This window comes from Perca fluviatilis, chromosome 7, assembly GCF_010015445.1.
Source record: "Perca fluviatilis chromosome 7, GENO_Pfluv_1.0, whole genome shotgun sequence".
NCBI lineage: Eukaryota > Metazoa > Chordata > Actinopteri > Perciformes > Percidae > Perca > Perca fluviatilis.
Genome location: NC_053118.1, coordinates 2761488 through 2777232, shown reverse-complemented (window position 1 = coordinate 2777232; position 15745 = coordinate 2761488). Strand labels below are relative to the sequence as shown.

General features: G+C 41.1%; 1 protein-coding gene across 4 annotated transcripts in view; it reads left to right on the top strand.

Moving 5' to 3' along the window:
- usp45 (ubiquitin specific peptidase 45) overlaps positions 1-15745 on the top strand; it is a 90860-nt gene that overhangs the window by 40795 nt on the left and 34320 nt on the right. For all 4 annotated transcript variants that reach the window (XM_039805969.1, XM_039805970.1, XM_039805967.1 and 1 more), the window contains exons 8-10: positions 80-210; positions 10133-10220; positions 12796-12877. In XM_039805969.1, the coding sequence (XP_039661903.1) occupies positions 80-210; positions 10133-10220; positions 12796-12877 (301 nt within the window). The remainder of the gene's footprint in view (positions 1-79; positions 211-10132; positions 10221-12795; positions 12878-15745) is intronic.

The window sequence follows — 15745 nt, the reverse complement described above, 5'->3', positions numbered from 1 at the left end:
TGAGTTTTCCAAAACTGTTATTATATAACTTGTATTGGCACATTAAGTTAAAGCTGTATTTGGTCTCTTCATATTCCAGAGTCCATTGACAGTAACGCTGCCCAGTCCAGAGCCCCTGACTGCGGCCATGTTTCTCTTCCTCCAGAGCATGAAAGAACCAGGGAAAGGACCGGTCAATCCCAAGATCCTCTTTAACCAGCTCTGCCAGAAGTAAGACGCTACTCCTCATATCAATTACCATAAAATCCCCCATGATGATACACTAGCTTCAGACTCAATTGATATATTTTATCTCAGGGTCAGTGAAGTTGTTAAACTGTACCATAATTGTTAGTTTTGCAGTTCTCCATCATCACAATAGCAGTTTACAACACAGGAGCCACAGATTTCACCTGCTGTCATCCCCTCACTGCTGTTGTGACCACTTTAACCAGCCAGACCCAGGTAGCACCTGGTTCCAGCTGAATGCCTTTCACGCACTCAAAGCTCAACCTACACAAAACATAATACAGGCACTGTACCTTATTAAGTGTGTAGCAGCAGCTACGGATGTGTCACTCTTTCTGCCACTTGCCACACTGCTGTGCCACCTGTGTCACATTTGATCCAGAGCGAGGTCTAACAGGCTGTGTCACAGGCAGAAACAGCCCTACATTTATGAACCAAACAGTTTTATTCTCTTTTATAAACAGTGTGAATTTTCAGTTGGCTGGGTTCTTGTTTGAGCATGGTATACTGCTGGTTGGGTCCACCCCGTGTGTGTGTGTGTGTGTGTGTGTGTATTTGAGTAAGGGGGGGGCACTGTTTAGTGGTGCAGGTGGGTGACCAGGGCATTTGACATGGGATGACTGCTTACGTCTCTGGTGCGGCTTTGACAGTTATTCTGGTACCTAGCTTTCATCAAAAAGTGTGTGTGTGTGTGTGTGTGTGTGTGTGTGTTGCCCCCCTCACCTGGTTTCACCTCAGGCAATTGTGCATTCAGACAGCAAGCGTTGCACACACCTTTATGCATTCATATGCGTCTAATTTTAAGTAGGGCTTATCTATTCCAGTGACATGCATTTAAATAGATATATATATATAAATTTTTGCCTCAGCACCCATTACCCATACAGTATAGTACACTTATACCACTGGTAAACTTTTATCAAGGCCAGTATGTTGTTTTATATATCCATAAAGTGAATGCAAATATGCAGCCCAAATATCCACACACACTGTTGTCAAATACAAAAGGGTAGCAAACAACAAGAATTGTGGGGAAGTTAGATATTTTAAAAGAAAAACAATGGTACAGCCCTCTTTAAAACTTTTAAGCATTTTCGGATTAAATCCATTGTTGCATAGGTATAGAGCTGAATCCATTAGTCGATTAAGAAAAAAAATCAATCTGCAACAATTTTGATTTAAAAAGAAAAAAACGTGAAAGAACCAAGATTTGCTCAAGTTGAGCACTTAAACTCATTTTCTTTATTTTAATCTCTACATCTTCACAGGAGCTGCAAGGTATCCAGGTATACTGTATATGGGGGGGGTGATCTAATTCTTTTAGCAACTTTTACCAAAAATTCAAAAGTGGTCAGAAGTCTTTGTTCTGAGTGACCTTGTTCATTTCTTGAAAAGAGCCCCTGATTCCAAGCAATGGCACCGAGTGAGCAGATGGGTTAGGGTTACGGTTAACCAGCAGGTAACAAACAGTTGCGCACATAAAAAGTCTGAGTCAGATAAAAAAACTTTGAATGTGAAAATAGCAAGAAGTTACAGAACACAGTGTGTGGAATTTCTTGGTTCTCCTGCATACTTTCTGGTTTGCATAGAATATTTTCGAATGGGCTATATGTAAAAATACCAGTTATTTTATTATATTTTTGATGGAGCCGCGGGGTGTTGCACAGGCCGGACAGGAAGTGTAAGGGCTAAAGCATCTAGTCAGCTTTCAAAATAAAAACCCTGTGGAGACTCCTGATCGTATATCACATTGCATCACTATTTTAACAACTAAAACAGCCACAAATCTTTATTCCATGATGTTCATAACTGGACAAAATGCAATAAACCATTTAACTATGTAGAATACTTACTTTTATGGTAGAAGCACAAAAATCCACAACAAAATCTCTGAGTTGGGCAAGCAAGACACTCCTGGGGTCCGTTTCAGGAAGGAGGTTTAACAAACTCTGAGTCTAACCCTGGTGTCTGAGTTGATTTACCCTGAGATGGGAAACTCTGAGTTTTCAGTTCCAGAACAGCTGATGTGAGTTGGTTCAATCAACTCAGAGTATGTTCGCACGCGTGCACCACCACAAGAAAAAGGCAGTATGAATGGAGCCATGATTCTACGATTCACCGTGGTAACAACCACAAACGGGTCGGCGGAAATACTCATGTGCACAAACAGCGAGTTTGAACCTAATATACAGTCTATGGTTTGAACATGCATTTCGTTAAAAAAGCAAGACAGCGGTTGCTGCTGCAAGAGAGATAGAATTGGTGTGGGAGAAAATTGCTGCTCGAGTCAATGCGTAAGCATTAACAGTGTATTAATTTCATATTTAATCACAGTTAACTTATAATATTACTGGTGAAAACTGGAATTGTATTACACCTATAATTTCATTTGGGTGCAATCCCGCGCCGAAAAAGTAAGCTACTACTCTATCCCATTCTGAGGCTGCAGCACCTTGATCATTAACAGAACTATAATTTGTAATAATTTATTTCTTTTTAATGGCTCTTACTGGTTTGTGTCCAGGGAACACTACAAAAACGTTTAAAAAGAGCGAGTCACACTTTTCTGATGGCTCTGCATACAGTGGCTTTACTATTACAGTATGATCCGTATACACACCAATAAAGAAAACTGCGTTTGCAAAAAACGAAATGCGACACAAAGAATCTGCTTGGATGTTAAAGCCTGTCCACGATGGCTGATGTTAGTGATATAAGTACGGATAAGGTATCTACATATCTGATGGACCTGTCCACGATGGCTGATGTTAGTGATATGAGGACGGATAAGGTATCTTAATGGACTGTGAAAAAAATACCTCTCAAATCGGTTATGTGGAAATGAAAATACATCTACAGTCGGGACTCAGTCATCTCCTGACGTAAACTCTCTGTGAAGTAATACAGCTTTTTCAACGACGGGATCGTCGGCAAAATTTATAATCTGACTAACAATACGTTTTTTTATTCATGCAGATAACAAACTGCATTAAAATGTGCCTGATACAAACTGAATGAATGAATGAGGAAATGAGTGAGAAGAAACTTGAGTTTCTCTCAGTCTGAATGAGAGAAACTCAAGGTTTTTTTCTCAGTTTCTTGAAGAAAACCTGCTCCCAACCAGGTTAGGTTCACAGACTCAGTTACCATAGTAACTGATTCTGAGGTTAAGTTACCTCTCTTTCTGAAACGGAAAACCCAGTTTCCCTCATCTCAGGGTTAACAAACTCAGAGTTTTCACTAAACCTCCTTTCTGAAACGGACCCCTGGTGTGGTATTGTGCATGGCGGATGACAGAACAAATCCACAACACAACCGGAGTGCGCCACATATGCGCCTAGTGGAATCCCCTGGTAATACACTCCTCCACATAGCAACTCATTTCCATTCAGTCAGGTCTAAAGCTTTGAGCTGAAAGGACAGAGTCAATAACTGCTCCTGTTTACAGAGCTATTTTTCTCCATTTTAGTGACCTTTGTGATGGCTACACTCTGTGAACGCTGCAAGCTTTTGTCACTCCAAGAGGTTTGTGTGTGCACTTGGCCTGTGGGGGCAGAGAGTGCTTTTCCATTTCTCTTTCACTGTCTTTCTCAGTATGTTGATGTTGACAGGTGGGTTAATAAGGATTTCTGGCTCCAATGGGGGCCAGTTTGAGTGTTTATGTGCAACACTGGAGCTCTATTCAGCCTATTTATTCCGCTATTTCCAATAGTTTGTATTAGGGCTGAACGATTTAGGGAAAAATTCTAATTGCAATTTTTCTGCCAGATATTCGATTACGATTCAATTTCAAATCAAGATTTCCATTTGAAAACAATGAATTGTTCAGCCCTAGTTTGTATGTGTGTTTCTGCACGTGTGTGCACATACATTTGACCTCAACCAACTGAGTACTCCACAGCCTGCCTCTTCCTCCTGCCAGCGAAAGGGGTCTGGTCTGGGCATGGACCAGTTCCAAGCTATGTGGTTTGGATGGTCAGCACCACACACTCTATCTGTTGCCAGAGAGGGTCCCAGCTTGTACACAGGCTTTTTTCTTTTACTACCAAGCATCATTGTTGTCAAGACTAACATTGGATTAAAGAATCAAATATGTATTTACATCCTCAGGGGCACCTGGAGTCTGAGGTCAGGGACAGAGGTTTTTATACAGCCTTTGTTATTGTGAATATAATCCAATCTCTATGTATATCTAATGCATAAGCTGGACAAAAAGGCCGTACAGAGGCATTCATCTACACCTGTTTATTTCAGGGACTGATTCAATTTTCACAGCCACTGGACACTTGAAAACATGAAAATGGTGCTGGCTCTCTGCTCTATCCATGTGCTGTGTACATACCCACATCTTTCAAATGTTGTTTATCAGCTTTTATGGGAAGCCTTACATCCCTGATAGAAATAGCAGAGGACAACAATATATTTCATCTAGTGCTCTGGCTGGAATCCAGGACACACACACATATCTACGTGGCCATAAATGCAGTAAACACTCAGAGGCAGGGCTGGCATGCTGATGTACTCAAAAGGAAGACCGCTTTCATATTGAACAAAAGAGGCAGATATTCATAGTTGCTTCAAAAACTAATATAAATATTGGTTTGTGCATATACACTCACCTTAAAGATTATTAGGAACACCTGTAAGATTTCTCGTTAATGCAATTATCTAATCAACCAATCGCATTGCAGCTGCTTCAATGCAATTAGGGTGTGGTCCAGGTCTAGACAATCTCCTGAAGTCCAAACTGAATGTCAGAATGGGAACAAAAGGTGATCTAAGCAACTTTGAGTGTGGCATGGTTGTTGGTGCCGGACGGGCTGGTTTGAGTATTTCCCAATCTGCTCAGTTACTGGGATTTTCACGCACAACCATTTCTAGGGTTTACAATGAATGGTCTGAAAAAGTAAAAACATCAAGGATGCTGCAGTTCTGGGGGGCCAAAATGCCTTGTTGATGCTAGAGGTCAGAGGAGAATGGGCCGACTGATTCCAGCTGATAGAAGATCAACTTTGACTCAAATAACCACTCATTACAACCGAGGTATGCAGCAAAGCATTTGTGAAGCCACAACATGCACAACCTTGAGGCGGATGGGCTACACCAGCAGAAGACCTCCACTAAAAATAGGAAAATGAGGCTACAATTTGCACGAGCTCACCAAAATTGGACAGTTGAAGACTGGAAAAATGTTGTCTGGTCTGATGAGTCTCGATTTCTGTTGAGACGTTCAGATGGTAGAGTCAGAATTTGGCGTAAACAGAATGAGAACATGGATCCGTCATGCCTTGTTACCACTGGGCAGCCTGCTGGTGGTGGTCTTATGGTGTGGGGAATGTTTTCTTGGCACACTTTAGGCCCCTTAGTACCAATTGGGCATCTTTTAAATGCCACAGCCTACCTGAGCATTGTTTCTGACCATGTCCATCCCTTTATGACCACCATGGACCCATCCTCTGATGGCTACTTCCAGCAGGATGATGTACCATGTCACAAAGCTCGAATCATTTCAAATTGGTTTCTTGAACATGACAATGAGTTCACTGTACTAAAATGGCCCCCACAGTCACCAGATCTCAACCCAATAGAACATCTTTGGGGTGTGGTGGAACGGGAGCTTCGTGCCCTGGATGTGCATCCCACAAATCTCCATCAACTGCAAGATGCTATCCTCTCAATATGGGCCAACATTTCTAAAGAATGCTTCCAGCACCTTGTTGAATCAATGCCACCAAGAATTAAGGCAGTTCTGAAGGAGAAAGGGGGTCAAACACGGTATTAGTAGGGTGTTCCTAATAATGCTTTAGCCGAGAAGCGCAGTCAAGGGATTCTAACTTTACAATCTGATGATTAGAATCCATTCACTTTGGTCTACCTTGTATATTTTTAGGAAACCTGAAAATAAGGATATGGACAGTCTTTATATCCAATATAGGCAAAAAATAGTACCTGTGCAAATGAGCACAAGTTGATAAATACATTGTTTGTTACAGGGAGCCACAAGGGCAAAGGTGGCAAATACTTATCCTTAAAATCGTGTAAGTTGCAGCAAATGACACAAATATTGCACTACAGTAGAACCAAAAATGCTTATTACATGGCTCCCCTAAAAAATAGAATAAAAATAACATGATAATCTGTTGTTTAGCTAATATGTTATGGTGATATGATAAGATGTTGTATGGTCTACATACTACGCCATATCATTATGCTTTATTTAGCTTTAGTGAGGCAAGTAGAAAATAACAAATGTTTGAAATACCTTTCTAAGGGACCAGAGGTCAATAGATACCAAACATGTTGATTAAAAAAAAAATTATTTGAAGGTATCTATATTCCAGAGTGGGCTTTAATTTGATATTGTGATTGGCTTACAGGCATTCAAATATACCAATATCTCATGATATCGTATGCATAAATATGCCTTTGCATTTTTAATCATTTTATATCTGTCACCTAGCAGCATATTCAGCCATGTAATGTAAACCTTTTTTCTCAATCTTAAAACCTGTATTTAAACAATGTGGTTGCCTGTTTTGTTGTTGGTAAATATACAATCACGAAATTAAATAACGAAATGTACAATGCATGGCACCAAACAAAGTCAGATATGTGTATGGCTTTTTTGTTCTCTATATTTGTACAATACACATTTTTTTATTAACATATTGTAAATCATTTTTGTATGCCTATGTGTGAGGATATGATGGATGAATTTATTATATGAACTGTGTGTGGGTGCATTGTGTTGCTCATTCAGTGCGTGTGTGTTTGTGGGTGGAGCTTGTGTGGCCTTGTGTCTGGTACTAACTCATCCGGCTATTAATTGTGTTAGCACCGCAGCTGTTTGCATTGGCCAGATTGAGAGCAGTGCTACAGGGCCCTTCTGCTTTTCTCCACTGGGATGAGCTTCCAGACCTCCTCATTCCCACTGATCCCCACCAACCTTTTCATTTTTTTTCTCTATACTTCTCTGCGTCCGTCTCTCACTCTTTTTCTGTCTCTCACTCTTTTTCTGTCTCAGTCCTTCTCAATTTTGCTTTATATTCCTCTCTGTGTCTCTCTCTTGGGAGATTGACAGACTAGTTAGCCGAACAAGAGGGAAACATTCCTTTGCATGCTGTTCATTTTTTGGGCTGGCGAATAAATTGCATATGTGCAATCTACCATCCTCACCCCTACAGCCCCCATATGTCTGCACAAAAGGGCAGAAGAGACAGAGATTGTGTCTGTATATGTTGGAGGGGAGACGACTTTAGGCTTCTCCAGACCTCATGGTTATGACCTGTGTTGAGGGCAGGTGGTTGGCTATCTCTCCCCCAACTACAGACATCCATTCTTGGGCCACATGTCAGTGTGTCTCAGAGGGATGATTCATTTAAAGTGAATTCTTTCAATAATGGACAGCATTAATGAAAACAATGGCTACAAAACACTGCAGCCAGAAAGCACAAATGGCTGTGAATATTATTACTGTGTATATTAATAAATATTTATCAAAATGGTGCTGGCTATCTGTCAAAGAATTGGTGGCCAAGATTCCCATTTTAAAAAAACGTCGTCAAACCACAATACACAAAAGAGATCTCTTTGACAGGAGATTTGTTAATACTACACCATAAAGAACTGACGGCTACTGGTGTAATCCATAAAGTACCAGTGAAGGACCACCAGTACTATTAATGGAGTTAACCCGCCACCCCAACTCCACATTGTCTGAACATTCTCAACATTTGACTGATGGCTTCTGAACCAGTGATGTGGCGTCTTAGAGTGTGTTGTGCCCGTCGGACCAACCTGTCCTGTGGTTATGTGGCTGGTTCGACCCAACAGGTGGCAGTGGCTCTAGCCTTGGCTGCCCATCTGTCCCTGGCATCTGTCCCCACATCTGCTTCACTGCGGACGGCAAGGGGACGGACCCAAGGAGAGCCTCCCCTCTAACCGCTCTGGCATTAATGTCCAGGACGGATATCCACCAACTAAATGGCAATTACATGTTCAGCTGTGGTTTGACTACTGATTATCATTATTTGCTCTCTGCAGAGCACTTTTTCCTTGAAATGGACCTCTGTATTCTACCGAGATAACCCGATGGAAGAAAGACTGTGTAAATTGGCTATTCATTTTAGAACCTTGTCTTTGAACCTTTTGTGACTTCCTGCCAGCATAAATTATGATTGAAAGTCTGTGGAATTATTTTTAATTATGGAATTACAGAAAAAAAAAATGCATGAGGATCTAATATATCATTCCTGGTTAAACACAGGTTAAAAACAAATCTATGAAATAATTGATTGAAATAATTTGAACTTTTTGCTGGGAGGGGGAGTCATGGTGTGCTTAATTATGACACCTTCATGCTTATCAAGATGTGCATTGTTAAAAAGTTTTTTGTTGAGAAAGGCATTGTGGGGGTTTTCTCCTATTGGCGTGTCTGAAGACAGACAACAAAGATAATGACTAAGTAGGAAAAGGGGCATTAAACAAGAGGTGTCTTATTTTATTTGAGATGTACCTAATTTCTCACATTTATTAACTGTTTAGCAGGAAACAAATGGTCCTCCTGGAAAGTAAATTAAAGCTAGTGTCATCTTTACAGTTACAAGGCTTTTTTAGGTGCAACTTAAAGCAGAGGCTAGTTTAATTTGCCAGCTGGGGTGCAGCATGTAGATTGCATATTATACATTGACTCAGCTTTTACCAGAATATAACAAACTGTTAAGCCTTTCCTTGTAAGGTATTGAACATGTTTGTTTAAATGTAACTACCTGGGTCTGTCAGAAGTGATACAAATGTCTCTATGGTAAATACTGTATGTAACACAAAGCTGTAATGGGATCAGGTTAGATTACTGTCACATATCAAAACACTGAAACTAAAATGTAATAGGTTGAAAGTAACTTTTGAAAGTGTAAATTTAGATTTTTAAAACTGAAAAATAGGATTCAAATATGTTATGTTAAGATTTGAATGTCTAAAACAATTCACTCTTACAATGTTAGCAGTGTACTGCTTTCAGTGTTACAAATCTGTGTCTTCAAAGGTTTAAAAATCTAAGATGATTGGCTTAAATTCATTATTGGAAGCCATATGACTTTTTTTCAGTTTCAGATCATTTCACCTGTTAAAATGCCATCAGAAATGCAAAAATGCAAAGCTGAAAGAGCAGGTTTGAATCTCTGAAAAGAGAAAAAAGTGAGTTAAATCTCTGATAGGACTGTTGAATGTCTGCAAAGCAAGTTTTTAAACTTTTGAAGACACAGATTTGTAACACTGAAAACATTATACTGCCACAGTGAGTATACCCAAATTGTCAAAATTAGAAGGTGATCTGCAAAACATGATTAGACAGAAACAAAGTATTGTTTCCCAGATTTACAAATTGTTGAACAGCTTCCAGGCAGATAAATGGAGTGCCCTTCAAAGCAATTTGGAGAGAGACCTGGGGGTGACATTAGATACAGATGTTTGGGGTTCTACACAATCTGAGTGGTCTAAGATTAATCTTTCACTCTTTTCAATGGACACTTAATCAACCATGACTTTGTTATACCGCTGCTCAGCTCTGTAACACCTCTGTTGTACTAGTGATTGCTTTATTACCTCCACCACGCAGGTTATGTTTTCGGTTCGGTTTGTTGGTTTATTTGTCTCTCAGCAGGATTACAGAAAAACTGCTGGCCCGATTTTCAGGAAACTTGGTAGAGGCATGGGCCAAGGAAAAACCCATTACATTTTGCAGCGGATCCAAATCACAGGGCGGGCACACAAATAATTCTAAACTTTTGTTTGCGTCTGGGAAAATTCACACTGTATTAACATTGTGAGATAGAGCATGCCTTGGCGGAGGTCCGCACTATTTTTCTTGACTTTCATCAATGTTTTTATTTTGTTTTTTTCCCAGGGCTCCACGCTTCAAGGGCTACCAACAGCAAGACAGCCAGGAGCTTCTGCACTACCTGCTGGACTCCATACGAGTAGAGGAAACTAAAGTGAGCTTACTTATTTATACATACACCTGTAATGGCTGTAAAAAGCTTAAACCCACATGGTTTTTCAAAGTCTAGAATATATTTGGTGGGGATCTTTTGTCATGTTTTTTAAAGTTTTAATTTTCGTTTGGTATAGGAAAATTTACTAAAAGTGAAGACACCACATAGTTAGTCGGTTTATAACAAAACTCGAGGCAATCCGGTGTTTTAAAACACTTTCATTTTTTAGCCACTCTAATGCTAAGTGAACATGCAAAACTAAAATGGTTTACATAGTAAACATTATACCTGCTAAACATCACCATGTTAGCACTGTAACTGAAAAGCATGTTGACATTAGCATTTAGCTCAAAGCACTGCTGTCCTTAAGTGCAGCCTCACAGAGCCGTTAGCATGGCTGTAGAATTTGTTTTCTTCTTGATTCGGCAAATTGTATTTTTGTTTAAAATTTTGCTATTTTCCAATTTAAAAAAAAAATTGGATTGCTGTAATTGTGTTCATGCTAATATCCAAAATGAGTTGATAGTAGCACCATAAACAGATATGTCAAACAGAGGTGCCCGGATAGCTCAGTTGGTAGAGCAGGCGCCCATATATAAAGGTTTACTCCTCGATGTAGCGGGCCACGGGTTCGACTCCGACCTGCGTCCCTTTGCTGCATGTCATTCCCCCTCTCTCTCCACTTTCATTTCTTAAGTTTTTCTGTCGAATAAAGGCCTAAAAATGCCCAAAAAATAATCTAGAAAAAGAAATGTCAAACACACATGGAATTCTGTTTGTTTTTGAAAGCCATCCTTGACTAGCGTGTAAGACATTCAGCTGTGTGTTTGTGGGTGGCTGTGTTCTCTCACATATCCCAATATCTTGGCTCTAGACAGTTTTGTGTTTAAACCTTATGGTGCCATGTTTTTGGCAAGTACAGAGAACCTCTTCCCCCCAGGCCTTCACGGGGCAATTAGGAGACCCTACAGCAGCCCTTTGCAGGGCCCCTGTGGCCCCACCAGTGGTTATGTGAACCAAGGAGGAGAAGTTAGCGGGTGTGTTTAGTGGTCAGGCCCAGACCCAGGAGGGGCCGCAGGCTGAGCTCCCCTATTCCCATTTAAAGTTGTGAACACTGACAGTTGTGCCACTTAGGGGACTTGCAAGTGGCACACCCGGCATCATTGTGTGATCTTGGGAAACCCACAGCTGCTAAATGAGCTCCACGGCCGTCCTATTGTGCTTGTCACCCACAGCCCCCTCCTACACACACACACACACACACACACACACACACACACACACACACACACACACACACACACACACACACACACACACACACACACACTCTCATCAGCCCATCTCCCAATCCAATCAAGGAGGTAAAGAGGGAGGGGGTTCAGCCTCATCTATTCATTCAATCAGAAACTAATTTATACGGCCAAGCACAAGTGGCATTTTAGCCTACATTGTTGAATTATTTTTAAAATGAACGCAAACATTAAACTAGTTACTAACTTTTCTAATAAATATGAAATGTTATAGAAGGTTTCTTAATGTAGCGTGTCCAAAGACTAGACAAACATGACACAAATATTTTTCCTTAAACTGACAGCGAATAATCTATACCTGAGTCAGCCAGTATAAACCCATTCATTTTGAATAGGCATATTTGAGTAATTCATATATACCGTTTAAATATTATGCACACACTGTCCTGCGTGTTTGCCTCTGATTTTTGCAGTGGGTGTCGCCAACCTTTTAGAGGCCCTAAGTGTTTGTGTTGATTGGCCATTAGTATCAGAGATCTAAATATGCTAATTTGGCCCCAGTCAATTATCACCAATTAGCTGAGATGGTAGGTATTACTCTCTCGGGGCATGGACTGTCCTTCTTCGCCCTGTCTTTGTTTTAGTTTCCACCCCTGCACCCTTGTACCAGCAACCCTCTCTACCCCCTCTAACCCACTCCCTCGGCCCATCCTGTGTGGGACAGTGCACGCTGTTACTTTATGGAGGGAGGGAGGGTGGGGGTTACTGGTAATTAATTAGTAGGAGAGCCTCAGCCTGGTTTGACTGCTGACTGAGGGGTGAACGCTGGCCGGGCTGGGATTAACAGGACTTTTTGACCTAAATAGCCATTCTAGTGCGTGGGTCCCGGGACAATGGGGGCTGACTGGTCTCGACCACAGACATAGACCATGGCCAATTATCTATTGATTGGTGCTTTACTGTGGCTGTGCCTCTTCACAGCTCTGTCGCCAACACACGCACTGACCATGTCACCTTCAATGAGTGGGCCCTGTGAAGAACGTATAGACACACACAAACACTGTTCATTAAGAGATTTACATGGTAACGTTTTTAGACATGCACAATAATTATTTTACACTAATGATGCTTATAATAGGTATACCTGTCAAACTGAGCTATAGGCTAGACTTTGATATTTCACTAATGGATGTAATAGAGGGAATTCAAGAAAAATATCCCAGAGTGAGGGGAGTTTTATTTTAATTCATGTATTTGTTTTGCATCTAGGAATATCACTTTAAGTGACCATTTTTATATTATTTTGTTTTTGTTGTGTCCAGAGAGTGAAAGCGGGAATTCTGAAGGCTTTCAACAATCCCACAGAAAAGACAGCGGATGAGGAGACCAAACGTCAAGTCAAAGGTTCATATACTCGCTGTAGTGGATAGATGGCCAAGATCAATGGTCCCATCTTGTGGCAGTAAATGGAAATACAGCTCAGTTACTAATCAGGCAAAGGGTGGTTTGATGGAAGACAGAGCTAGTCTATGTTCGATACAGTGGGTACGGAAAGTATTCAGACCCCTTTAAATCTTTCACTCTTTGTTTCATTGCAGCCATTTGCTAAAATCAAAAAAGTTCATTTTATTTCTCATTAATGTACACTCAGCACCCCATCTTGACAGAAAGAAATTTATTAAAAAAGAAAAACTGAAATATCACATGGTCATAAGTATTCAGACCCTTTGCTGCGACACTCATATTTAACTCACATGCTGTCCATTTCTTTGGATCCTCCTTGAGATGGTTCTACTCCTTCATTGGAGTCCTGCTGTGTTTAATTAAACTGATTGGACTTGATTAGGAAAGGCACACACCTGTCTATATAAGACCTTGCTCACAGCTCACAGTGCATGTCAGAGCAAATAGAATCATGAGGTCGAGGGGAACTGCCCAAGGAGCTCAGAGACAGAATTGTGGCAAGGCACAGATCTGGCCAAGGTTACAAAAGAATTTCTGCAGGACTCAATGTTCCTAAGAGCACAGTGGCCTCCATAATCCTTAAATGGAGGAAGTTTGGGACGACCAGAACTCTTCCTAGACCTGGCCGTCCAGCCAAACTGAGCAATCGTGGGAGAAGAGCCTTGGTGAGAGAGGTAAAGAAGAACCCAAAGATCACTGTGGCTGAGCTCCAGCGATGCAGTAGGGAGATGGGAGAAAGTTCCACAAAGTCAACTATCACTGCAGCCCTCCACCAGTCGGGGCTTTATGGCCCGACGGAAGCCTCTCCTCAGTGCAAGACCTATGAAAGCCTGCATAGAGTTTGCCAAAAAACGCACGAAGGACTGCCAGACTATGAGAAATAAGATTCTCTGGTCTGACGTGACCAAGATTAAACTTTTTGGTGTTAATTCTAAGTGGTATGTGTGGAGAAAGCCAGGCACTACTCATCACCTGCCCAATACAATCCCAACAGTGAAACATGGTGGTGGCAGCATCATGCTATGGGGGTGTTTTTCAGCTGCAGGGACAGGACGACTGGTTGCAATTGAAGGAAGGATGAATGCGGCCAAGTACAGAGATATCCTGGAAGAAAACCTCATCCAGAGTGCTCAGGACCTCAGACTGGGCCGAAGGTTCACCTTCCAACAAGACAATGACCCTAAGCACACAGCTAAAATAACAGAGTGGCTTCGGAACAACTCTGACCATTCTTGACTGGCCCAGCCAGAGCCCTGACCTAAACCCAATTGAGCATCTCTGGAGAGACCTGAAACTGGCTGTCCACCAACGTTCACCATCCAACCTGACTGAACTGGAGAGGATCTGCAAGGAAGAATGGCAGAGGATCCCCAAATCCAGGTGTGAAAAACTTGTTGCATCATTCCCAAGAAGACTCATGGCTATACTAGCTCAAAAGGGTGCTTCTACTCAATACTGAGCAAAGGGTCTGAATACTTATGACCATATGATATTTCAGTTTTTCTTTTTTAATAAATTTGCAAAGATTTCTACATTTCTGGGGGGGGGGGTTCTGTCAAGATGGGGTCATTTTTTAGCAAATGGCTGCAATGAAACAAAGTGAAAAATTTAAAGGGGTCTGAATACTTTCCGTACCCACTGTAAACCTTAACTGTCACATTTGTATTCATATTATCAATAAAACCCAGTTGTATACCTGGCCTTTATGTCACTGTTAACACTGAAACGTTAGACAATTAATGTCATCTTAATTTCAAAAAGTAAGCCTACATATGCATTTTTAGTCCAAGACAGGTTAACACAACTAGTTCTCAGCCTTAATTGGAGGTATAATAGTGACCTGGGGTCTCGTTTATAAAACTGTGCGTAGGATCTTTACTATAAGTGTACGTACGGCCAAAAGCCCAAAATGGCGTACGCCAAAAAAAACTTATAATTTATAAAACCGTGTGTACGCACACCTGTAAGCAATGTTCCTTTTATAAATCAGAGATTACCTACAAGCGTGCGTACGTGGATCAGCCTCTTATCCCTCTCTGTACACGCCCATTTTTAACCATAAATAGTCAATGCAAAGCACCTCGTGAATGCTGATCAGTATATGAATGACACTGGCATTAAATTATAATTTCGGCCTGTTCTTGCACAGTGTATGGAACCCTGATCTATAGACTACATACAAAAAACCACTTAGCTGTCTGACATTTCCCTCTGAAAACAGCCGGTTTCCCCCAGAGTGGCGAGGACCTGTATTTAGACCGGGATGGCACGGTTCCGGCACGTTGACCTCTCTACTGGACCCAATTCAGTACATAGATCCAAGAGCTCAGCTTTAGAAAATCTAAATCGGCATATTAGCCAGTCATCGTCATGGTCCCTAAAGTCTCTTTTTCTCCCGATTCTTCCATTAGCGTAGTCCTCCTGCAGGGCCAGCAGTGCCATCATGCAGCATTACGCACAGGTTCACCGCAGTATTTATATGTTTACAACAATTTGTGATTGTTAACACCTTGCCAAAATCACAGCATCAACTAGTGGTATCCGTCACCCCGAGATACAATTTGAAGATGAAATAAAGTTTAATAGGCAAACACACTTTTCTTCATGCAGGTTTTGTTACGAACAGTATCAAACTTCGGACTGATAACGAGGACATTAAGGGTAACGATTGCGCGAGAGCTTAACGGCTGTATTTTCAGACTTTGACATTTGATGATATATGCACAGTTTTGAAGATAGATATTTAGTTATTTACACTGTTTTCTGCAGCTATCCAATGGTAGGGTATTTGATGCTATCCTGTATTCC